Source organism: Halichoerus grypus, chromosome 1 (assembly GCF_964656455.1).
Source record: "Halichoerus grypus chromosome 1, mHalGry1.hap1.1, whole genome shotgun sequence".
NCBI lineage: Eukaryota > Metazoa > Chordata > Mammalia > Carnivora > Phocidae > Halichoerus > Halichoerus grypus.
The window spans coordinates 198,001,675-198,027,076 of NC_135712.1; the positions used below are offsets into that span (position 1 = coordinate 198,001,675).

Here is a 25,402-nt window from a genome sequence, read left to right on the forward strand (position 1 = left end):
GTGTCACATAACCACCTAGGGCATCTCAACACCCCCTAGGAGTGAGGGGCTGACAGACCACGACATGGGCTACACACGTAAAACACACTACATTACACTATGTACACTGAAGTATAAAAGACCCACTGTCCCCCCTGGCCAGCTCACAAGCCCTCTGGCAGGAAGGAAGGCCATTCGCCAGACAGCCCATATAAGGAGAACTCCTTTAAGTGGGAGAACCTTGTAGAATGGAGTGGTTCGCCCTAGAAACTATTAACAGCACAAGGCATGCCCTTAAAGAGACAGGTGCTAAGAGTGAATTCAGGAGACGGACCCCTCCTTGTGCTCCGAGGAGCTCCTCGTCGTCTTTCCCTCCCTCCCTCCTTCTCTGAGCCTCACTCCATCTCAGTGAACCGAGCAAACATGGCCTTCCGGACAGCATCTTTGTAGGAATCCGCACCCGACAGTCCGTATGCACTGCCTTTGGCTCCCAGGCCAGCTCCTTTTAGCCGGACTTGAGCCTAGGGGAACAAAATTTCTGTCAGCAGCTGACAGGTAGGGTGTGGACTGCTCCAACTCCTGCTCGTCCAGGCAACTCCCAAACAGGACCACCCACCAGGGACAGGAGGGAGAAAGCTTGGGAGACCTGGAGTAGGTTTAAGGACTGAAGGAATAAAATGGGCTAAGGAAGATATGCAGAGAGACACACATCCCCCAACCCTGCCCCCCAGTGCCTGCTCGGCAAGCTTCTGTGCCGAGTAAGGGCTCCAAAGCACTCCACTGAAGCCTAGGAAGGTCTGGTAATTATGGGCACAGATCATAGCAGGACAGCCTGAAGTCAGCAGAACTCGCTTGCACAAGACAAACATGTTCTGTCTATAACAGTCTGACCTAAGCTGTGTTGCCAGGTCAGAGAGGGATCGATCACTGGTGGTGCTCTGGTCTAGAAGGCCAGTGGGTGGGGACCTCGGATCCTGAAATTATATCTCAATCTGAGTGAACTCTGACCAACTAAACGATTTCTTATCATGCATAAAAATCCTACTAAATCAAAATTTATTTTATACATAACCAAGATCACTTAGAAAGAAATTAAAGCACAGTACACCTTTTAAAAAATCCAATCTAAGCTACATGGATCTGAGTCGGTGTTAAGTAAGGGACTGTTTCTAACAAAGGACACAGACATACACAGTTCTCAGAAGATGCCTTTTACCCAAAGATACCAAAAGACCAGAAAAATCAAGTAGGGTACCATCCCCAATCCTCCTAACTGACATCTTAAAGGGAGGGTGACATAAGCAGAGGCTGCAGGGAGGGAGACTCCCATTGGGTGGGGGGCGCAGCCCAGAGGAGACTGCCCTGTGTGGTGACATCAACCCTCCTGTGGGCCCCAGGCCGTCTGGCTGCTTCCATCTCGTCTCCTCACTAAAATAAGCCTGCAAACCACTGAAGCCCAATCTTACTGCTTACCTCGATGGGGGCTGTGATGCCTTGACACTTTCTTCCCAAACCCGAGCCTTCCCGCCAACCCATGGCCTGCAGCATCTTGTTGCCAATGTTACTGTGGTCAATGCCATCTTTGGTGGGCTGCTCGTAATTCCTGCCAGTGGCAAACACACAGTTACTAAAACCAGCCAGAGCCCCTGCTAACAGAGTGGAAAAGGTGCACAACACATACACAGTGCCAGCATCGAACTGCTTCTTGCGCTTGGGCTCCGGAGGTTCTGGAATGCCGTACTTCTCCCGCCTTTCTGCAGCTCGATCTCGGTATTTCATCTACATCGGAGAACAAACGAAGCTAGAGACACTCAAACTTGAATCTGCCACAGCCTGACGTACTCAGACTTCATGATTACCACCCTCAAGGACTTTCCCCATCTGCAGCTTGGCCTCTCAGAGTGGTCTGAAACACCAAACACCCTTGTTTCCCTCACTGCACTTAGTCCGATCCACTGCGTGTGGAACCCGGCGCAGAGCTACATCTGCAACAAGGAGTTTTATTTAATTAGCTGTCGCTGGTCAAGCACTTCGACAGGCCTGCTGGGCCGTCGGTGCAGCCCAGAGGAGGGCAGAGCTGCCGCTCCTCTCCCCACTGGGGACAGACGGCACCAAGGAGGCTTCCAGAGACCTGCCCATCAGTCCCTGGGGAGCTGGCACCATAAACAGTGGAAAAGAACAGGAAAGCAGAAGCCCTAACTAGAGACAGCCTGAACTACAAAATTCTCGTGGGCTGAGAAATTTCAAGTAACTCTGCCCACTGGTTCATTTCTAACCCATGGGCCTCTCTTTGCATTTTAAACCCGGCTGGCATCAACCTGCCTCATGAACTATCAAATGCTTGTCCATTATTGGCCTCACTTTTGCCGCCTTCACCCCAAACCTGCCCTGTCTACTGCTTCCTTCCCCATCACCTGCAGTTGTCTTATGCCCTGATGTCTCCTGGGCCTAATGGGAAGCCTCCCTCATCACAGGCGGAACGAGATCACTTTCTCCTTACTAAAACCCAGTGTCCTCAACAGCAAGTACTTGGCATGCAGGACCCGTGAGCAGTCTTCAGGATGCGCTTCTGTGCATCCTCACAGACTCAGTGCAGAGCTCACAACGCACACAAAGCCCCCGGGTCCAGGCTACATGAGCCAAAATGGCCGGGCGACAAGTATGTGACAAATCCTACCTTGCCCCTGGGACCCAGAACTAAGTGCTACAAATAAAAGCTAAAGGCAGATACAAGACACTCCTTCCAGTGGCAGAGTGACCCTCAGTCACCTCTCTCTCCCTCAGCTCCAAGGCTTCCAACTCCTGCTCACTCAGCCGGGACCGTCGGTAGATATCCATGTTTTGCTGTACAAGAGATTTGACAGACACAGTAAGAATGCAGACCATCCTGATTTGGAATGTCTAGCTCTATCAGTATCTATTTACTCTAAGAGTCAAAGCCCAGTTCAATACAGCACGGCACGAAAGCCAGAGCCTGCTGTATATGGAGCCACCACGCTCCTTGCCACTCTTTGATCTGGAATAGACCATAGTAAGAACAGCCTTCTGAAAGGCGATCACTCCAGGCAGGGATCTGCTGAACCTTCACCACTGTCAGGGCACCCGTGTCGCCTCGCTCCCTCCCCTCCCTGCCTCAGATCAGCTCAGAGGAGCACAGCCACCTTGTGAAGGTCTGAGAGCTGCTGGTGCCGGACCAGGGCGTCTCTGTTGGGGAACTGGCGCCGGCAGAGCAGGCAGGCCATCTTCTTCCAGTCGGCCAGCTTCTCTTCCTCACTCTCAAGTCTCTCCACCAGCTCCTCTTCATTGTCACTGTCACCACTGTAAGCAGCAACCAGACCCCTCTGGGGACAAGAGGGTGGGTCACTGGACACATACAGTAGGAAGGAGCCATGACTACGTATCTGGGTAAAGTAACGTGTAATTCCAGACGTGCGAGAACCCTCACCCGTGCCATACTTGGACAGCGAACTGCGTTTCGTTCAACTGTGCGCAACAGTCAGGTCCTCAAGCGCGGGGCCTGCCAACCTCCTGGTACCAACCCTCCTGGGGCCCAGGAAAAGTTCCCGGATGGCTGTTTTCAAACTCCTCACCATGAATGAAAACCCCAAATAGAACAGATAAGAGTAATGGCCCACCTAGATCAGTATCTATCCAGTAAAACATGTTTTACTGTCTCAATCTTCTCTTTCCAGACCGTTAAAACACTCTATTTACAAATGCAATAAAACTCAACTGAGCTTAGGAATCCAGCTCTCCAGCTCTCACCCAGAAAACAAAGCCCTGGACATGGATTCCATGTGCAGGAACTGCTCTAAATACCCACGGACAGTGAGCACACCCAGTTTTAAGGAGGAATCACAGCCAAGATGAAGCTTAGATTCCCAGGGAGACCAAAGCACACATACGGCCGTAAGACACCGGTGGTCCTGCCTTACCTTGAGAGGATTCTCCTCGTCTCCATTCCGCACCAGTTCTGGGATGAGCTGCTGCCTTTCGGCTAAGGCTCCCTGGGAAAGAGAGAATAACTCATAAGCCTCAAGTTTTACTTAAGTTCCCATCACGAAGTGCGGCCATTCATGCTACCGTTACCTTTTTCTCAAAGAGAGCAAAGCCAGCATCTGCTGCAGCGGACTCTCTCCTTTCTTCTTCCCTCAAGGAATTAACAGGTTGAAAGCTGTTCTTAAAATTTTCTTTCTGCTTGTTTAAACTCTTAGCCCAGCGTTCCATGTCTTTGGCGATCTAATGCCAAACAACCGTGAAAAACCCATTTAGATACATGACTTTAGAGAACAGTCTCCTGTGCCACAGTAAGCAGCCATTAAGAGTCTCACCTCAATCACACGCTCTGCAACAAAACCCCCTTCGCCCTTACTTCTACCTACAAATATCTTCATGAGATGTTACTGCATAAGATCAAAGTCATTAACGAATACTGCTCGAAAGCCTGTGAATATTCTAGGATATTCTTCCCTCTAAGTATGAATACAGGCAGCCGACAAACAACGTATGGTAACATTAAAAAATTACAAAATGCTCTGCGAACTTAATGTAAATAAGATGTGTGGCCCAGTTTTAAAAAAATCCAAATAAAGCTGACACATGTCCCAACAACAACGGAAAAAAGGCGAATCCCCCAGAGAGAACTGAGTCCCCTGGCTGGGTCATGGGGTCATGGTCTCACCTGCTGAGCTGTTTTGCTCTTGGGTTTCTCCTTCTTTTCCTTCCCCTCTTTTGCAGGAGGTAGGCCCGTCTGCTGGTGGGAGCTGGACTCTGCAGCTGGCACGTACGTCTCCTTCTCTCCATCCCAGTAAAGGTACTGCTGGGTCAAGGAATTGTAGTAGTACTAGAAACAAAGCACAATTAATGCAGACTTCCTGCTTTGTCAAACCATTAAAGGAATATTTTGTTAAAAAGGTATGTCAATATTGTTTTGTCAAAAAAATTAAACATAAACAAAACATGTTGCAGACCAGTAGTATTTCCTGCCCAGAGAGAAACTACTGTACGTGTTGGTATGGTAAGGATGAAGAACCAGCCAGTGAAGAGGTATGAAACTTCTTGGGCAAAGGTCGAATATGGTTTCTAAAGAGTGTAGTTCCATTAATCTAATCCCTGGGCCTGGAGGGCACCCAAAGAGCTATGCGTCTGACTCCTTTCCACAGACAGACCATTTTATACAAACCAGGTGGCCAGAAGAAGTGGTTTCATTTTTTTTTTTTTTAAGATTTTTATTTATTATTATTTTTAGTAATTTCTACACCCAGCATGGGGCTTGAACTCACAACCCTGAGATCAAGAGTCCATGCCCCACCAGCTGGGCCAGCCAGGCACCCCCTGTTCAGGAGGAGCTTTTAATTACACATCCTCCATGACAACCAGTTAATAGTTCATCATCGGGTTCAACCATCCAGAACCCTTTGGACACCCAGGTAAGCAAACATAGGGTTGTAAAGAGCCAGCTCAGGAGCCTGAAAGGTGGTAAGTGAAGGAACTAGATCTGACGTATGTAGGAAGAATTGCAATGGTGGATAGGTAGCACCCATCTCTCCTCTTCTTTATTCCCTAGTCATTCGCTCTACCTGCTCAGCAGGGACCCAGGAGAGATGGTCTGTTACGTCTCTTCTGGGGAAGGTGGCATGGATCAGACAGAGGAGTCGTAACTGCTATGGTCACTAAGAACTGCTTGGGTAATGGTGGTCAGACTTCACAAGCAAGAGAAGTAGAACCAAGCAAGGCTTAGCTTGCTCAGGTGGGTCCCTCACTGCTTCACACCTCACTCTCAGAAACCACAAGCTCTCAATGCCAAGTTCCTGTTAAAAGCACTTATTTTACTATTCTATATATACAGATCCTAGTCATAAGTAATTGCTTATTTATGGAGTGTTAAAACTGCCTTTCCCCTTTAAAATAATATACCACTACCCAAAATTAAACATCACCCAGAGATCTGCTAATTTCTACCCTCAAGAATACATTAGGATGCTAAGTAAAAGAGGCTGGACACAAGAGGTCACATGTTATTTGATTCCATTTACATGAAATGCTTTTAGAAGAGGCAAATTTGTAGAGACAGAAAGCAAATAGTGGTTGCTGGGGTAAGGAGGGACTAAGGAGTGACTGCTAATGGGTACAGGGTTTCTTTTTGGGGTGATGAAAACGTTTTGGATTACAAACAAATAAATAAATAGCAAAGGGTATGGGGCTGCCTCAGTTGGTAGAGCATGATCTTGATCTCAGGGCTGTAAGTTCAAGCCCCAGGTTGGATGTAGAAATTACTTAAAAATAAAATCTAGGGGCGCCTGGGTGGCATAGTCAGTTAAGCGTCCAACTCTTGGTTTTGGCTCAGGTCTGATTTTGGGGTCATGGGATTGAGCCCCATGTCTGACTCCACGCTCAGTGGGGAGAGTCTGCTTGGGTTTCTCTCTCCCTCTCCCTTTGCCCCTACCCAGTGTGTGTGCATGCTCGAGCGTGCCCTCTCTCTCACTGAAGTTTTTTTTTTTTTTTAAAGATTTTATTTATTTATTTGAGATAGAGAGCACAAGTGGGGGGTGGAGGGCAGAGGGAGAGGGAGAAGCAGGCGGGAGCCCGACATGGGGCTCGATCCCAGGACCCCAGGAGCATGACCTGAGCTGAAGGCAGACGCTCAACTGACTAAGCCACCTAGGCGCCCCCAAAATAAATAAATCTTAAAAAAAAAAAAAAAATCTTAAGGGGGCGCCTGGGTGGCTCAGTCGGTTAGGCATCTGACTCTTGATCTCAGCTCAGGTCTTGATCTCAGGGTCATGAGTTTAAGCCCTGTGCTGGGCTCCACTTTGGGCGTGGAGCCTACCTAAAAAAAAAAAAAAAAACAAAAACCCACATACCTAAAAACAAACAAACAAGCAAGGAAACAGTGAATTTTATCTCAATTAAAAAAAAAATACACAGGAAGAGAAACCACATTTTCAAACTTCTATCTTTACATAAACACTAACAGCCACCTATAAATTTTAACTTGACAAAATAATCCATGGTACTGTAAATCAGACTAGAGGTTACTAAAGAGGGCGGGTACTGACCAGCAAGGGGCATGAAGGAACTTTCAGCATGCCAGGAATGTTCTCTCATCTCAGTGCTGATATACATGTGTATACGTGTAAACATTCTAAGAAATGTACACTTCAACTTTGTGTATTTTTCTGTATGTACATTGTACCTCAAAACATTTTTAACCTTTAAATTAAAAATTAAAATCCTAAAGTAGAAATTACATCTTGGTGAGTCTGAAGAACTTAAAACTAATCTGGGCCACTCCCTCCTTTGCAGGAGATACTTCAAGTCATGCCTCATAAATGGATTAAGTGAAACAAAGATATTTCTAGTGAAACTGGGGAGGAAAACAGTGTATGCACCTGTGAGTTGGGGTCATAGTACAGCCCTGTCGTCGGATCGTAGTAATATCCTGACGATTCGTCATACTGGTAAGTGGACGTGTCGGGCACTGCTGCAAAAACAAAAACCAGCACACAGTCATTCCCGGTAAGAAGCGAGCGTTCCTTCAACCTCTAAGCCACTGAGATGCGGCAGGCCTTAATGGTTGTCTTCTCTCATATCCCCAAGTGTCCCTCTGGCACCCACAAAGGGAGAGGAACTCTTACTAGACACAGACAACAACTAGGACCTTCCAACTGTCAACAGCCCCATGAGGTTTGGCTTACCATATTTGGTACCAGGAACTACACCAGTGGGGGAAGCGGCTGGGGCCTGTGTACTTGTGCTAGTGCTAGGCTGTGCTTCCTCAGTCTGGAAAGAACAGCAGCTTCAATATAATTTCAACTGTAAAGCCTCTAAAGAGAACTAAATCACTGCAATCATCCAGGTGGAAGGGCTCCCCTGACAGACACACTGTAAGCAATGATCTAAGGCAATCCTTGAACAAAACACATGCTGACAACTTTCTTCCTAAAGGTCAAGTCGAGGCATGCAGAAAGCATACACCCTGTTTGGAATCTTATGTTTTAAATACATACCCCGAATTATTATCTAATACTACATGACAGAGAGAAGTAACGTTGGAATGTCTGTGTATTATTCAATCCTGGCTCACATAGCAGGAAAGGATAATACTTGGACAGCAAAACAAAATTTCCCCCACAGTCACCAGTTCTGTATTTAGGACGACAGGATTACCGGAGAGCTGGGTGGATTGGAGGTCTGATTATACAGCTGGGGACTCTGGGACACTACGGCCGCTGAGGTGGTGGTCACTGCTGTGCCTGATGATAAACACAGGGGGTTAGCAAGGGCCAAGGCGCTGAACTCCAAGCCAAACATCTTTATCTGTAATGCCCAAACTAGCCTTCTGTCTTTGTATATGTCAGGTCTTTTTTTGTTTGTTTAAAGGTTTATTTATTTTTAGAGGGAGAGAGCAGTGGGGAGGGGCGGAGAAAGAGGGAGAGAGAGTTTCGAGCAGATTCCGTGCTGAGCATGGAGCCCGAAGCAGGGCTCGATTTCATGAGACCAAGATCATAACCTGAGCCAAAACGAAGAGTCAGCCACTAAACTGACCACGCCACCCAGGCGCCCCATGGATGGGTCAGTCCTTAATAACCTAATTCCTACTAAACATCCTGGAACCTGTAACATTATCATTTTTATAATCCTACTAGAATGCTACACACAAAGTTAAATATTCTGCATGATTGTAAGAAGAAGGAAGAGAAGAATCCATAACTGGTCTGGGGTTCAGAAAAGATTTAACTATAAGGCTTTTATAATTCTAGAACAAAAACTAAAGCAAAGACTTCTTACAATGACCCTTCTGACTGATGTCTGGGCACCAGACTGATGTCTGGGCACCAGACCACATCCTCTGCTCCCATGAACCTATGTGGGCTCCCATGATTCCAAACATAGCCAGGGGAGATAACAAAGTTGAATTCTAAGAATGAACACTCATCACAACAGTCTCTAAGAAGCTGTTATCCATTCCTGATCTTGCCCAGAACCTTAGGCACACGGTGACAACCCTCTGCCCCCGCCCTGCAGGGAAACGGACACGTCCTATCTCCTTAACCACAGCTGCTTAAAAAAAGCTAAAACAGAGATGAAGTTTACTACCTGATGCAGATGATGCATCAGATTCCAATCCTCCAGCTTGTTGCTGATAAAACTGTTGGTAATCCTGTGAGTACTGAAGAAAAGTCCACTGTTAAAGCTGCTATTCTCAGACATGCTCTGGAGAGTAGTTGGATGCTGGTTAATCTACCTACCTGAGCGTACTGGGCATAGCCATCTTGGCCCGGCTGCAGGTAACTGTAGTCAACACCGCCTCCTTCACCGCTCTGAGACTACAAAATGTCCAAAGAAGAGGACACACAGGTGAGGTTAGTGGACATCAAGGAAAGAAGGCAGGAAGTACTCCCTAAAACTGCCCCTGGAGAGCTCCTAAGACACAGCGGAAAGATCACTTCTGTGACTTTGGGCACCAACACACTACTCTGAAAAAAAAAACCCCTCCACCTTACCTGGGTGGATGACCACTGAGCAGCAGCGATGGCTGTGCTAGCCACAGAGAAGGCGCTGACCCGGTTACCATCTGGCAGGACCAAGTCTCTGAAACCACAAAAACCTAAGCATGTGGCTCTCTCTCAGTATGCTCCCCATCTGTACCCCCCCACTGCCAAGGAAGAGCAATTCACTCTAGCCTTTGTTGGGAGCCCTCAAATGCTAGCAAGGCCTCATTGCAGAGCAGGGAGGGGTCTCCATGGGCAAATTCCTTAGTGGGCAAATGTCTCTGTAGTATCACTGTTTACTCTGTATCCTGCCATCTAGTAAGGTGTCTGCTGGATGAGTAATGATACTACAAACAGGAAATTTAAATCTCTAGACTGAAGCTCACTCTATAGGAAGCTATAAGCATGCTGTTCTGGAAAGAATTATTTCAAGATAGGTTTGCACTATCCTGAAGCGGTTTGCACAGCACATATTCTCAACCCATCTGCCACGTGTGCCTTTGTCCTGCTCTGAAGTTTTCTGGCAACTGTTTTTTCAGGATGGGGGGAATACACTGTAAGAGAAGAAAGACAACGGTCTCCCTCCCGACCTTGGCAACCAGGGACGATTGTGTCTCAGTGCTGAGAACACGGGCTTAGGGTACAGTCAGCAAAGCAGCTCTGCACAAGTGTGCAAGTACAGCAGTTTGAAATAAGGACAATAAAGCCACTCACTTTCTGGCACTTTTTGCAAAATCAACCCCAATAGTTTTGCCGTCAATTTTCAAAGGCGGATGGAGACTCTGTAGTATCTGAAGCAGCTGAGAGGCATCCTGAAGGAGAATGTCAAGAAAGAATTTTGTCATGTAATTAAAAATCTCCCCCTACAACCTACCCCATTCAAAGAAGTACAGCTTTCTATTAAAAAAAGCAAAAACAAAAAAACACACGCAGTAATTATTGTCTGTGCATATGAAACCTTGAAGAAATAAAAAAAATAGCCCTCTTTCCTCCAGCACATGAAGGTATCCCATATCATTAAAGGAGTAAATGCTAAACCAATCTAAAACAAAGCAAGAAGGAAAAATTAAGCTGTGGCTCAAACTTCACTTCTGCCAATTATCTACAGGTATACACATTATTTTTACCACTTATCATATGCAGCCTTGAACTTTGGGCTCCAGGAGCCTTACACATAGTATTACAATTAGATGAACCACATTTGCCTCGCACAGCCCAGTTTCTTTTAAAAGGAAAGATTCGGCGAGCACCTCACCATTGCAGAAGACAGCTGCACAAACGCGAAGCCTCTGTTCTGCTGGGTCTGTTTATCTTTTATGAGGCGAATGTTATTGACAGCTAAGGACGCGTAGGGAGACAGCGCTGTCATGATGGAATCCACCACAGTGTGCGGGGCTATGTTTCGAAGTATGATTGCTGGTGAAAGAGACAAATGACATATATGTGCATTCCCACCACCAGTGCTTTCCAAGGCAGGCTCAAGGACAAACACATAAATCCATTTTGGGAGATTGCCAGTATATTTTGCACTTTGACATGGAGAAGACTCTAAAACCAATCTTTTATGGGACAAACTTGAAGCCATCGCTGTTCATTAAAAAAGGGTAAGAGAACAAAAACTTCCAACTAAGGTCAACTTCTACCACAAAGGCCAAAAGAGCATAGTGGGACTTACTATCACAGTAGTAATCCACAGACTGAACAGATTCTGTGGTTCCAGGGGGCACTTCCTGTTCAGAGTCTACAAGGGAAGGAGACAGGGAGACTCAGTAACTGAAGACAAACAAAAAATAAACCAGTGTACTTTTAGTAAAGAAATATATTCAAACCCCAAAGTTTTAATTATAAGTAAACGTAGCAGTCATTTTTTCCTTTTTAAACCATCTGTGGCTATAATAAAACATGATTAGTTTTGACATGATAAATGTGGAATGCAAAAATTAGGCCGGTGGAGGACTGACAGTACCTCAGTACTAAAGAAAAGCAGATGCAGAATGCAAACCAGGTGAGCTGGCTTAATTTTGGAAAATAAAAGAACTCTCTGCACCCACAATCATCAGAAGCATCTACCCAACGTAAGGTAAGAAAATTTAAGGAGAATATATGAATTACTTGTTGAAATGCCCTATAATCTATACTTTTCCTCAGGTTCGCAGACATTTCAATCAGTCAGGTTTTTAATGCTTATTCCAAACAGCTGAGTTTGGGCTTACCAAACTTGTCCGCTCCACATCGGAAGCATTTTAGTCTTTTCCTGAAATTGTTAAGGCAGCACTGGAAGAAAAAAAGTTTTCTCTGTAATTATTTCTCACAGTAGGCCAGGCTTACTAGTAATGAAGTGGGTTAGAGCAATAGGGCCATGGACAAGTCCCAGTAAGCAAATAAAAAAGCAGAGAGTGATATCATGTAACCAAGACAAAGGGGCATTCACCTAAAAATTTAAAATGTTTTACTGTGAAATCTTCCAAGAAAAACAAATCTTGACAGATTTTTTTTTTTTTTTTTTTTTAAAGATTTTATTTATTTATTTGACAGAGAGAGGCACAGCGAGAGAGGGAACAAAGTGGGGGCAGCGGGAGAGGGAGAAGCAGGCTCCCTGCAGAGCGGGGAGCCCGATGTGGGACTCGATCCCAGGACCCTGGGATCATGACCTGAGCCGAAGGCAGACGCTTAACGACTGAGCCACCCAGGCGCCCCAAATCTTGACAGATTTTGAAGTATAATTCCATTTTTATCAAGTTGGGGGAAAGGTTCAGTTCACCCAAAAACCCTACAGCAAACCCTACAGTGGCAAAGTTCTTTTTCTTGTATCAGAAGAGCACTCACTATATGGACCACTCTATATACACAAACACAATGTAAATGGAATACTGTCTAGTCCCCTATTAGACACGGGCCACATGCAAACAAATAATCCAAGTACTTTCAGAATGTCAATGGCAACACCCAAGCTCAAAATGGTGCATTGGTGGGGCACCTGGGTGGTTCAGTTGGTTAAGCGTCTCTCAGTTTCCGCTCAGGTCATGATCTCAGGGTTGTGGGATCAAGCCCTATGTCAGACTCACCACTCAGCAGGGAGTCTGCTTGAGATTCTGCCCCACGCACCCAGCCCACCCACCACTCGCACACGTGCTCTCAAATAAATCAGTCGATCAATCTTAAAAAAAAAAAAGGTGCACTGGTGACAGGACCATAATGTTCTTCTTTTAATTTTTATTATTTTTTAAAGTAAGCTCTATGCTCAACATGGGGCTTGAACTCATGACCCTGAGATCAGGAGCTGAATGCTCTACCAACTCAGCCAGCCAGGTGCCCCGACAGGACTATAACCGATCTTTCATAACTTGAACAGGGTCAGAAGGATTTAGTTAATTTAATTAAGAGACTATCCATAAGTTGACAGAGACCTCTAGAAATCAAGTAAAGTGGAACAAACCTAAAATCCTAATTGAAACACTGAGCTTAGAACCTGGATCTTAATAAATAAAATTGCTAGTGTTCTAGGGACTCTATTATCTACACAGGAAAACCCAAAGAAAGTCACAAAGCATGAAAATTCCCCTATGATTAAAAAGCTGGTGATTGTATACTTTTTAGTTTCCTTGTTCAGACAGACAAAGTAAAAAACAACAAAAACCTGAAGGAGTTTTGCCTATTTGGTAAGAGTACATGCTTACCTTGTTACAAAGCCAATCTTCAAACTTAGGTCTGGGATTGCTATAATGCATCGCAATGTGCTTTCCTTGAATCACCAACTTTTTCTGTAAAAAAAGAAGTAATTAGTTATTCCCATTGTGAGGAACATGTGTCCATTTTCCCAGGGCAGAGCACACTTCGGAAAAATCAGTGCTCTGGAATTAAATGGACAACATACGGGGAGGACCAACCACCGCCACCTATACTCTGCCCATCCAATCCTTCAGATAGGCAGTAAGAGAATGGGATGCGGAGTAAAGGTAAACGGAGTCAGGGAGTGCTGAGAAAGCTGCCAAACTCTAACCGCTGACATGCACCAGGCCGTGTCTCCAGCAGAGACAGAAGTCCTAACATTCAGCATTGCCAGGCTGCCTGAGAGTGACAGTCTATTTCAAAAAGCAGAAGACACAACTCTCCCAGTTCTGAGATTGCCTCCTACTTTAGCCTCAGTATGGTGTCCTTGGGCTTCGCTTCACTTTTCCCCCAGTCCCCCGTCCTTATGCAAAGTAAAAGCTTTTCTATTTCCTCTTTCCCCAAACTCCTGCTTCAGGATGTGTCCTCTGGGGGACGAGGGGAGGGGAGCTCAGTTTTAAAGGGAATGTGGTTACAATTCTTTCTTTGGAGGGCCTATTCTGAATGCCATCGACTCTAAATCAGCTAAATGAGATTTCTTCCTGCCAACTGAAACCATGTTTTATGTCCTAGGTGACAGATGTGTTTTTCCCTGAAATACATGGTACTCTCTTCAAGATGAGTAACCAGGAGGCCAATGAAGTTTCTTCAGGGGGGTCAGAAGAGTTTGTAAATGTATACACCACCTTACCCTTCAAGTCAAGCATGTGACTAAAAGGGATGCAACTTTAAAAGGTCAAAACTTCGAGCTCAATCAGTCTAGCCAAGAGTATACCCAGCACCTGCCCCCAAAGAGCCTTCATTTAACAGGAGCACCTTTTCTTTTGCTTTTGATGGGGCGGCAAAGGGGGGAGGGAGCGGGTGTTCTGACACTATCAGAACAGATTTAAGGAGGAGGTTAGATATCCAGATTTTTAAAAGGAGTCTAACCCCTCTAAATATACATACTGTTGAGCAATTTGGTTCTTGCAAATCCTGGAAGAGTTAAGACATGCTGTGAATGTTGTCTCTGCAATATCTAAAGGCAAGACTGCATGTCTGGCCAAGAGGAAAAGAGCTGAAGGGCCAGCCACTCACTGTGTTGTACAGAAACAAAAATGAAGCTGGGAGATATGTCAGAAGATCATCCCAGTAGGAGGGGTGTGTGCTGGGGGAGACTCCAAACTATCACTGAGTCCCTAATCCTATTGGCCTTTTATTTCTGGAGTGAATTTGAACTGTAATGAAATATTACACATGAACTTAGCTTTGTATACATTAAAATTGTGGAGATTTTTAAATGTCTTGTGGGTTTTAATTTCCTTGGAGTTTTAAACTCCCAGGCAAGCCATTCTGATACAGCCACTGCATCAAAAGATGCTGTCACGTCAAGAAAGCAGACTCACATGAAGCCTGTGTGTAAGTTCTGAATTTACTAGGATGGTGTCCACAGTATGAAATGAATGAAGTTCTACTTCTGTAAGTTCAGGCTGTCATCTCTGGTTTAAGAAAATGAGAGGCTTAAAAATCTAACAAATCATTCAATCAAAATGATACCCTCATTAGTGAGTCTTTGTTATAAATAGCAATATATTACCAAAGAATATAACTTATTCATGGGTGATAAATCATAAAATGCTGCAGAAAAGCAACATAATGAGTTAAGCAAACCTCCCAGAACGCACTTGTTTAAGGCATTCAATACTGTCCTTTGGAGTTTTGGCAAAAAATGTTATTTAAGTGCCAAGTACTGAACGTCATCTTGACAAACTGTAGAACACTTCAGTTAATGCTACATCAAAGAGCCATCAATGATTTGCTTTGAACGGAATATAAAAGGCATTCTCAGGGAGATTAGGATGTTAATGCCACTTTAACTAGATCAGACAGCAGCAGGACACCAGCTCCCAGGCTAATCTCATCAGACTTATTGTTCATAAATTCCATGAGGTCCTTAAATAGTCCTTGAAGACCCACATGAGCACTTAGGCCTCCTGGAGGCTTGTGGTCTCCAAGCAGAAATAAGGAATAACTTCAAAATGCCTGTAGCAAACTTCTAGTGTGTTCTCTTCACTGTCAAATCGAGAGTTGGATATTTTAAGATTACTCTCAATGGACATAATGAATAGCAACATAATCGGTAGCGGAAAAGGGAACGTCAAGATGTTCTGATAATCACCAGACAGGTATTCAGTGATTAACAAAGCTCTGCCAGGCAGCCATGTTTAAAGGCAGAGCAAATTCTACAATGCAGTCCTTCCTTGCTGCTGTATTTATCCTAATACTATCAATTTTAATATATACAAAGCTTTTCTTTAAAAAAAAATCACTCCTTTGGAACAAACCACTCCTTCAACCTTTTTGTTTTTTGTTTTTAAATTGTACAGACTTGTTCCATTTTCATGAATATCTAGACTTGGTGAGTGAAGCAACCTGATTGGCTTCCATCCAGCTGGTAGCATCTTGCAAGTGATAAAACTCCACGAAGGCGAAACCACGGCTTACACCTAGAGACAGCATTCAGATATAGACGGGATACTCGTGTTAGTCAGTTCCTTTATAACAGGTGAATCTCTCTCCCACTGCTTCAACACTGCGTGACAAAGCCAATTGGGAAGCAGCTTTACAAATGTGACTTGACTTGGGGATCTTCTTGATACTTTGCCATGGCAAGGAACCAAGCCGCCTGAACTAAGTGCCACTCGATTTGATTCCACGCTTAAAAAGTAACCATGCAACCGACTACAAACAGTCAAACAAGGAGTTTATAAATCACTACTTACCGAAGGAAAAAAAAGTCCCTAAAAACAAAGTTTTTAAAAAGGTCCTCAGGTGCTCTCTAATATCGTTTTCAAAGAGTCACATTCCTTAGCCATGGCAAACCTTTCATTCTGAATTCATGTGCTTGAAGACTGGGGGAATCAGGATGGTCTTTAGGGGCTGAGGTGGGAATGGGGAAGAGAGCCAGAACAGCCGGAACTAAGCAAGCTCTCACCTGTTTTCCTCTTCATCAACCTCACGTCCGCAGGCTGAGGACCTTCAAAGGACTCCATCATTTCTCGAATCTGCAGAGTTTTACACATTTATAGTTAAAGCTTGAGCCATAAACTATTCCACATCAAAGAAAGTTCAAGGACCAGGAACTGCATCAACTGCTTAATCAGCCAAGTTTTTAACCTCTACCACCAAAATTATATCATTCTAAAAACAGAATAAGGGGCGCCTGGGTGGCTCAGTAGGTTAAGCGGCTGCCTTTGGCTCAGGTCATGATCCCAGGGTGCTGGGATCGAACCCCGCATCGGGCTCCCTGTTCAGCGGGAAGCCTGCTTCTCCCTCTCCCTCTGCCTGCTGCTCCCCCTGCTTGTGCTGTCAAATAAATAAAAATAAAATCTTTAAAAAAAAATAAAAATAAAAACAATAAAAAAAAGAACACTTCTCATAGAAATGAATGTATTGTAACAGCCTCGAAAGCACTCTTTATATGCTGCCTGGGAATTTCTTTCAGGTGCAAGTATTTATGTTACAATGAACAGTCTTGCTGGGGTGCCTGGTGGTTCAGTTGGTTAAGCATCTGACTCAATTTCAGCTCAGGTCATGATCTCAGGGTTGTGAGATCAAGCCCCGTGTTGGGCTCCGCACTTGGCGGGGAGTCTGCTTGGGATTCTGTCTCCTTCTGCCCCTCCCTGCTGGGTGCACTCTCTCCCTTTCTAAAATAAATCTCAGGGCACCTGGGTGGCTTAGTTGGTTAAGCATCTGCCTTCAGCTCAGGTTATGATCTTGGGGTCCTGGGATGGAGTCCCGCATTGAGCTCCCTGCTCAGTGGAGTCTGCTTCTCCCTCTCCCTCTGCCCCCACCCCCAGCTCATGTGTGCTCTCTCTCAAATAAAATCTTTAAAATAAATAAATCTTAAAAAAAAAAAAAGTCTTGCCCATGGCATGCTGTCCTATAAGCCTCTCTTAATCTCACCTCACTGTCCTTTGTTCTAAATGACCAGAAAGAAAATGAGATTTAGAAGAGGCAGAGGATGTGGCATTGTCCTCTGAAGTATATGATCAAGAATCAATAGCCAAAAAACAAGGAACTCTCTCAAACATTTTTTGCACAATTATCTTAAGAAAATAGTAATTTTCTTACATTTACACTAGTGCTGAAAATTAACAAAGCTCATAACATTCCTAGGCTCCTAATAAGTCAAAATAAACATCAACTGAGCCTAGAAGAATGAATTTGGGCTGGTAGGTTGTCATTTTTTTTAAATTTTATTGTTATGTTAATCACCATACATTACATCATCAGTTTTTGATGTAGTGTTCCATGATTCATTGTTTTTTTTAAAGCTTTTATTTATTTATTTGAGAGAGAGAGAGGGAGAAGCAGACTCCCTGCTAAGCAGAGAGCCCAACGTGGGGCTCGATCCCAGGACCCTGGGATCATGACCTGAGCCAAAGGTAGATGCTTAACTGACTGAGCCACCCAGGCACCCCTGGTAGGTTTGTTACTGATGTTAGACCAAGCCCTTACTGCAAAAGGCAATGAAATACACTAGTCTCTTAATCATGCCAGGCAGAAATACTCCCAGGAAAAAAGGAAAAACAGGGCCAACTTTGTGAAATAAATTCTTAGTGGTCCCCAACTTTCCATAATTATGTGCAAAGGCTACAGGATTATATACTATTGATCCTCATTATTTGTGGATTCCGTATTTGCAAATTTGTCCACTCACTAAAATTTGTAACTCCCAATCAATACTTGTGGTGCTTCCAAGTCATCTGCGGACATGTGCAGAGGAGGGAGAGATTTGAGTCGCTTGATGCACATGTCCCAGGCCGAGGCAATGCTTTGCCTTGTTTCAGCTTCCATAATGTAAAGAAGTGTCCTTTTCACAGTCTATTTAGTGCCAAGTTTTTCACATTTTCATACTTTTTGTTAGTGATTTCACTATTATTACTATTTTTTTTAAGTAAGCTCTACATCCAACATGGGGTTTGGACTCCTGGCCCTGAGATCAAGAGTTGCATGCTCTACTGACTGAGCCAGCCAGGCGCCCCAGTGATTTCTCTATTTAACACGGCTCTCCAAGTGTAGCACAGGGAGGCTGTGATGTCCCTCAGAGAGAAAATACACATTGTTGGATAAGCTTCATTCAGGCATGAGTTAGTGTTGTTGCATGTGAGTTCAAGGTTATTGAATCAACAATATATATTAAATAAGGTATCTCTAAACCACAATGCACCTAAAACAAGGTTATGTGTTGATCTGTTGATGAAAATGGTTGTGACCAGAGGCTCACAGGAACCTAACTTTGTATTTTCCCTAGGAGTGATGGTTCAGTATTCAGTATTCTATCTGTAGTCACTTTACAGACCATAACAACCACCAATAAAAAGAACTGACTATGTCTATTTTTTCCACGAGTAGAAGTTCTACACTGAGCCAGACCCCATCATGTGACTTAGGTCCATGCTTAGTAACATAGTAACTGAAAAGTTAGTCATCAGAGTAACTAAAGACAATTACTATAAAAGTGGTGGTAACAGTAACACATATAGTAACATAGTAACTAAAGATACTCTAAGAGTTCACATATCAGTAGGAGGGCTAAACTAAAAAATGCAAGCAATGAGTATGATAAACTGAAGTTCAGGAGATTAAATACTATAATTTTAAAATGTTTTAAAGACTTCAACATGTGAATTTGCTAAGAATACTGCACAATTTGGGAACCTCAGAAATTCTGCTTTGAAAACCAGCCTTCTTATGGTAGGCACTTCTATTTCCCTGAAGAAGCCTGAAATACAAAAGCATTAAATCTTGTTTCATTGCCAGCAGGGAGGCCCCCCAAAGTCAGTGAGGGCACTGCTTCCCCATGCCACTCACTTCCTCGGCAGACTCCCAGGGCCATAGGCCAGCAGACTACTCAAGGGAGCAACCTTCTTAACAAGCAAACTTTCCTGAATTGACTCCTCCTGTAGGAATTCCTGCATCTCCTACTCCACATGCCCACTGCCGCCCCTACCTGCGCTCAGCTCTGCCTTCCCTGCCCTCCCACTACCATTCTTTCCCTCCAACATTCTAACCTGCACAACTCTTGCTACCAGACAAAGCCCTAAGTAACTTCTTTTATACTTATCTGGGCTTTCAATGATTCTAGCACCTGGCCTCAAAAACACCTTCCCACCCGCCTCTCTCCTGCCAAAAGCCTTTAAATTCAACCGAATGAACCTGATTGAAAGGCCTTGTCTACATTCAGAATCTTTCTACTCCCAAGTTTGCTTGTGTGATCCTACTGCCTGGAGGGCCAGTCTACCACACCTTTCCCCTAGTTCTCCACCAGACCCAAACTTTTAGATCCCTTAAGAATCAGCTCAACTAAGATCTCCCTGGAACCCTTCTTTACCCTACACTAGTAAAAACCTCCCTTAAAGAAGCTTCCAGAGACAGTCCTTTTTTTTTTTTTTTTTGAAGTAATCTATTCCCAACATGGGGTTTGAACTTACAACCCCAAGATCAAGAGTCGCATGCTCTACCAACTGAGCCAGCCAGGTGCCACCGCCGCCCCGCCCCCCACCTTTCCCAGAGACATTCTGCAGAACCTCTTTCAACATCAATCTGCCTTGTAGATCAGGAAAGGCCTCACATGATGGAGACTTCAAGGAGAAAAAGGCACACTGGTAGGATGAAAAACATGTCCAAAGTAGCTACAGGGGAGGCAGGTGGTGGATGTGGCTGGAAGAAATGGGTGAGGGCCAGAGAAGAGACTGCCACTGGAAATCAGGTAGTGCCCAGTATACCAAGCCCCTAGCTGGCCAGTCTGAGGAGTGGGGAGCCAGGGAATGGCCTTCCTTTTTGACAGGCTTCTCAGGTTTCAAATGGATAGCATACATTTCATCAAATCAAAGGGTAGCCAGATCATGAAGAAAGTGTTTTTACTGATACATCCTCACCAAATAAGTAACCAGTTCAATAAAAATGTACTGATTACCTTCTATGGGCTACTGAAGGAACAAGACCTGCTCCCTGTAGTTAAGGAATTTCTGAAAACTCAACTCTGTGTTGAACTTCAAAGCCTAAATATAAATGGTAATTTACCTCTGAACCAAGCTGAAAAGAACTCCACCCTAAAGACAGAAATATATTTCACTGGCTGAGATGTTAACTTGAGATAAAACAATAGCATGAGAAAACAGCAGAAGCCCCAAATCTGCTGGGCTGGACTGCTTGTTAGAACTGCTGTTTCCCCTTACATCGCTCTCCGTGATGGTGATGGGAAGGCCGCGCAGCATGATGGTCTTACTCTCCCTCTCATCACTGATGTCATGTCTGTAGTCATGCTCGCCATAGTCACCATCTGAATGGTAGCCGTCTTCGGATCGGTCACTGTTCCTTCTTTCACGTTCTCTCTGATTTACAATAAACAAAATTACAATTAAAACAATGCTGGGTTTATACCCTTTGATCCAGGCCCTCTATTCCTAGGAATTTATCTTTAGGAACAACAGAGAGGGTATGGGAACTCCATGATGATGTTCACTGTACTGTTTCTAAACTGGGCGGGGGGGGGGTGAGGGTGGTGGGGGAGGAGGAGAAAGAAGGGCCATTTAGTTCAGGAAGAATGGTTTCACAACCCACGGTACAGTATTCACTACCACACAATGAAATACCACTACCTGTTACAATATGAAGATTACATGCACGGAAAATGAAAAAAAACCTGCAAAATTACATGGGCAGCGCAATTACTTCTAAACAAAGCTACGTTTACATATAGAAAGGAATGAGAAGGGGCACCTGGGTGGCTCAGTCGTTAAGCGTCTACCTTCGGCTCGGGTCATGATCCCGGGGTCCTGGGATCGAGCCCCGCATTGGGCTCCCTGCTCAGCAGGGAGCCTGCTTCTCCCTCTCCCTCTACCACTCTGCCTACTTGTGCTCTCTGTCAAATAAATAAATAAAATCTTTAAAAAAAAAAAAGAAAGGAATGAGAAAAAACTATGCTGACTGAAACTACAACTTTTAGAAGCAGCAGCCGAGGCACAGGGCTGGTATATTATTATGCTCCAATTGCCTCATCTTTAAAATGGGAAGACACCTACCATAAGGGATTAATTAAGTTCATGTAAGTCAGGTGCTCAAATGAGTGCCTGGTGTATGGTGAGCCCTATGTAAACCCTGGCCAGTATTTCTACTACCACAGGCTCAGTTTGTCTTTGAGGATTAGAGTCACCTCAACAAATTTCAGAATAACAGAGGGTTTGAATATAATACTCAAGAGGAGAGTTCCACACTTGATATACTTATTACATTTCCAGAATCTTAGAGGCTTTGTGCATGCAATTCATAATTCTAACTACACCATACCAGCTGCTGACCACTCACCTCTGGGCTGTCATAATCTCGGTAGTCGTCATATCTGTCGCCCCTCCGATCATCACTAGATCTTTTGTAATCTGAGTCCCTCCGCCTGCTTCTGGATTCACGCTCATCCCGATCATCCCTGTCTATGATGGAACCGTACCTTCCACTACGCTCTGTTCTACTCACTCTGCCAGGGAAAATAATTTTCATTTACTCTAAAGTACATCACATTTTATACCTTTAGAAAACACGGTTGAAAATACCCCCCTCCCCCCTACAGCTCAGTGTATAAGATATCCAAATAGTTTAACATATCCCTTAAAATTTATCCCCAAACTCCAGTTTATAAAAACAAACACTAGGAAAACATCTACATCCCTTAAGGCAAAGATAATTTTCAGGAAATCATGCTAAATTTGATAATATGGTTATCACATTTTTGGGTTTAATACTTTTTTTTCAAAAAAGGTCAGGTTGTCCAAGTTCATCCTGTACATTCCAAAGCCTGTAGTCTACACATATCACCCTTTTTATCCCTGATTCAGATCTTAGTGATCAAAAATAGGAAGAAAGCAATTTTTAGCATTTCACCCAATTTCAAAGGAGAGTGTGTTCTGACTCATCTACTCTCAAGGGTATCACACTACTGGGAAATGGACCAACAACCTGGATGAGTTAAATTAATTTTTTTTCTTCATCAGACAGTTAACCAAGTTCATTTGTTAGACATAACCAGCACCAGCAGAGAATATTATTTCCTATAACATCTGGTTTATTTTTGGTTACTGGATAGCACTGGGCCTCACAGGAAAATCTAGTAATAAGAGGCTTAAACCCACTTGACTACAGATACAGTTCTTTCACAAATTGTTTACCAGGTTCATAAAACTACTGTGTAAGGACAAGACAAAGGAAAGGCTTAGAAGGGCCTCATTTACAGTACACAAATTTAACAAAAAGACACCAATGAAACAAGTAGTCTAGGACTACTTCATAATGCGAAGTATGAGGAAGAAACCCTAAAAGGGTAAATGTTAATTTAATAAGTTATTTGGAACCACAGATGCTAACACAGCACTAAAACAATCACATCACACGACACGAACATCTCCTGAGTCTCTCTGGGCCATCAATTTGATCTATCACTGGGACGAGACTCGATATTAAGTAGGAAGGTGGCTGAAAAAGGTCGTGTATGTAAATCAAATAGTCTGAGTGGAAGAATCCATAGATCACATGGTAGCCAAATGCTCTCATCTTAATTCTCCACTAATTCTTTAGTAACTTTTCATTTATTTTTCATGTAACCCACGGTCCATCCAAAGCTTCTATAAATCTGGATCATCTTGCCACAGAGGGAACAATGACAAGAACTAGCATTCACTGACTGCTTGCTATAGCCAGCTACTGTGTAAAGTGGCAGACTTGTATGGTATCTCCTGGTTTCTGCACAGGCTGTTTTCCACACTGGGAACCCTCAGTGACCCACTCCCTCCTCTGCCTAGTTCTTACTTACCTTAGAGAACATTTTCTCCAGGAAGCTTTCCTAGATGTTTCCAAGAAAACACATGCTTCCTATGTGTTCTAACAGCACCCTCGACTTCTCTTACATAGCACAGTTCACACAGTACTTCACTTCTCTCACTAAACTGCATGCTTGTAAGAGCAAGGCTCATGAAGGCACTAACAACAATGTCTGGCACAAAATAGACACTCAAATATTTGATAAACAATTTTTTAAAAAATTTCAGTCCCCGATGAAATGCTGAAATCAAAGACATGTATAGTAGTAACTTACCGTTTGTCTGAACCCATTGTCCTACTGAAGATGTAGCACTCTGTTCCAAAAGGTTCAAATTTTGTTTTTTTCTAGGAAACAAAAGAGATTGGCTGCTGAAAATTTGAGAGATCACTTAAGTCAATCTTTCTGTAGGCCAGGACACTACTGAGGTTGGAATTTCATCAGACTATTAACAGTGATTATCCAAGGTGGGGGCAGGAAGGTGGGGGGATCAACTGTCAACATGAAAATCATTTGTTGAAATGAGCATAGCAGGAAGATGAAGCATACCTTAAAACATCAGATTCCCTATTCAATAACAAACTCATAAAAGGACGCAAGCAGAAGACTCCTTCCCTTCTCCTACTTTAGGATTACGAAGCAAAAAAGGGCAGAGATGCAATCAGCTCCCTGTGTTCTAATCAAAGCAACTCCGGTGGGGTAGTTGGCCGTTAAAACATAATCAAAGCGTCTTTACTAATACAAGGAGCAACATAAATTTCAAAATCTTCTAATGCAAAGTTTAAATCTTTTAGAAGCCGGGGATGCTGCGCTAATTGAAATCTACTCTATTTATAACGAAACGGCTGATCCTAAGCTATTTCAATGAGACAAGAGCAAACCTCGACACGACTTAGTTCCTCAGTAACAATAACCACCATTAACCCTTGAGGCTGCCAGCTGGGCCCTGCAGCGCCCCGGCGGTGATAAAACACACAGCTAGACCGCGTTCAATTCGTGGAGGTCTGAGAAACTAGTTTCAGCCGTCTCTGGCGCCTGTTCCAGAGTAGGCGCTCAACAAACATTTGCTGAATTAATAAATGGAAGAGAACCACCTGGGAGAAATAAGGCCCTGGGCAAAACCTCTAATGCCGCCCCTCGTCGCCCAGGCAGTGCCTGGACCCATCTCTGTGGGGTGTTGCGGCCGAGATGGCGGCGCCACAGGCTGCGCGACCGACTCGGGCGTCCGGCTTTCCCTTTCTGTCTGCACACGCCCCTCCCGACCCCCAAGAGGCTCCCCCAGCCTGCAGATCAGCCTTCACCGAACAACCTCCCGGAGAGGGCGGATTCAGATGCAGCCGCGAGGCGATGGCGGCTAGAAACTGCCGGTCGCCCCTGAGGAGTACCCGAGGGACAGGCGACGGCTCCACGTTCAGTTGGGCTGGGGAGTCGGACACGCGTCCCGGCAGAGGCACAGTCAAAAGCCCGAAAGAAGCGGGCCTCAGGTGGCGCGGGAGGACGCCCTCTGAAAGCTGACAGCGCAGGCGGCAAGGAGGGGCGCGGCCCGCCAATGCCTTGGGTAGCTACTCGAGAGATGCGGCTGGGGCTGATCGGCCGCCACCCGCGGCTGTCAGGGAGGCTGCACAAGGCCTGCCTCAAAAGCAAGAACTGCGGGTCGTTACGGGCGGCTGCCGCACTTACCCCCAGAAGAGACCAAAGTGGCAGAAGTAGCGGTTTTGTGCCCCAGATTATCCAACAGGGTACGGCCGCCTCACAAAATGGCGCCTCGGTCGACGGCCGTCTCCTACCCACAGCACCTCGCGCCTGTCCCCTCCCCCACGCCACCCGCCTCCCGAGGAGGCATCCAATCCTCGACGGTGTCTGGCTGCGCGAGGGCTGCTGGGAAGTGTGGTCGCTACGGCATCCTGTCACTCACTACGCCCAGTGTTAATTTCCTGCGTATTTCTTTTTTTTTTTTTCCCCCCCAAAACCAAGGGCGAAGTTGCCAGTCTGCCATTTGCAGACCCTAAATAGAGCTCTTATCTTTATTGGTAATTCTTTGTCTTTGCTACTAAGGCTTTAGAGAGCACAGTTTGCTTTCACTAACACAATGTAGAACATCACGTTTAATCTGGTTTTAAGAGAAGTCACGTTAGTTGACTATTGTATTATTGGACTCATAGACTGTCGGGCCAGATGCTTTACAAATATCTTTCATTCTCGTAATCTATGAAATGGCTATTAAACCCATTTTGCAGGTGAGGAAAAT

General features: G+C 44.6%; 1 protein-coding gene across 2 annotated transcripts; it reads right to left on the reverse strand.

Annotated features, from left to right (window-relative positions):
• Positions 1-24,972, reverse strand: RBM5 (RNA binding motif protein 5). Of its 2 annotated transcripts, XM_036092038.2 has the most exons (25): positions 24,835-24,972; positions 23,431-23,501; positions 21,654-21,819; positions 20,525-20,680; positions 16,276-16,345; positions 15,714-15,787; positions 13,151-13,234; positions 11,687-11,747; positions 11,149-11,214; positions 10,729-10,889; positions 10,188-10,285; positions 9,486-9,573; positions 9,231-9,308; positions 9,079-9,151; positions 8,149-8,234; positions 7,677-7,761; positions 7,371-7,462; positions 4,661-4,822; positions 4,069-4,218; positions 3,915-3,986; positions 3,141-3,320; positions 2,749-2,823; positions 1,661-1,758; positions 1,453-1,582; positions 1-500 (listed from the first exon to the last, which is right to left on the reverse strand). In XM_036092038.2, the coding sequence occupies exons 2-25, from the start codon at positions 23,445-23,447 to the stop codon at positions 375-377; spliced, it is 2,448 nt and encodes an 815-aa protein (XP_035947931.1). In that variant the 5' UTR covers positions 23,448-23,501; positions 24,835-24,972; the 3' UTR covers positions 1-374. The 2 variants fall into 2 exon arrangements, with proteins under 2 accessions (XP_035947931.1, XP_077934037.1); XM_078077911.1 differs by lacking the exons at positions 21,654-21,819; positions 24,835-24,972.
• Positions 24,973-25,402: the final 430 nt, after the last annotated feature.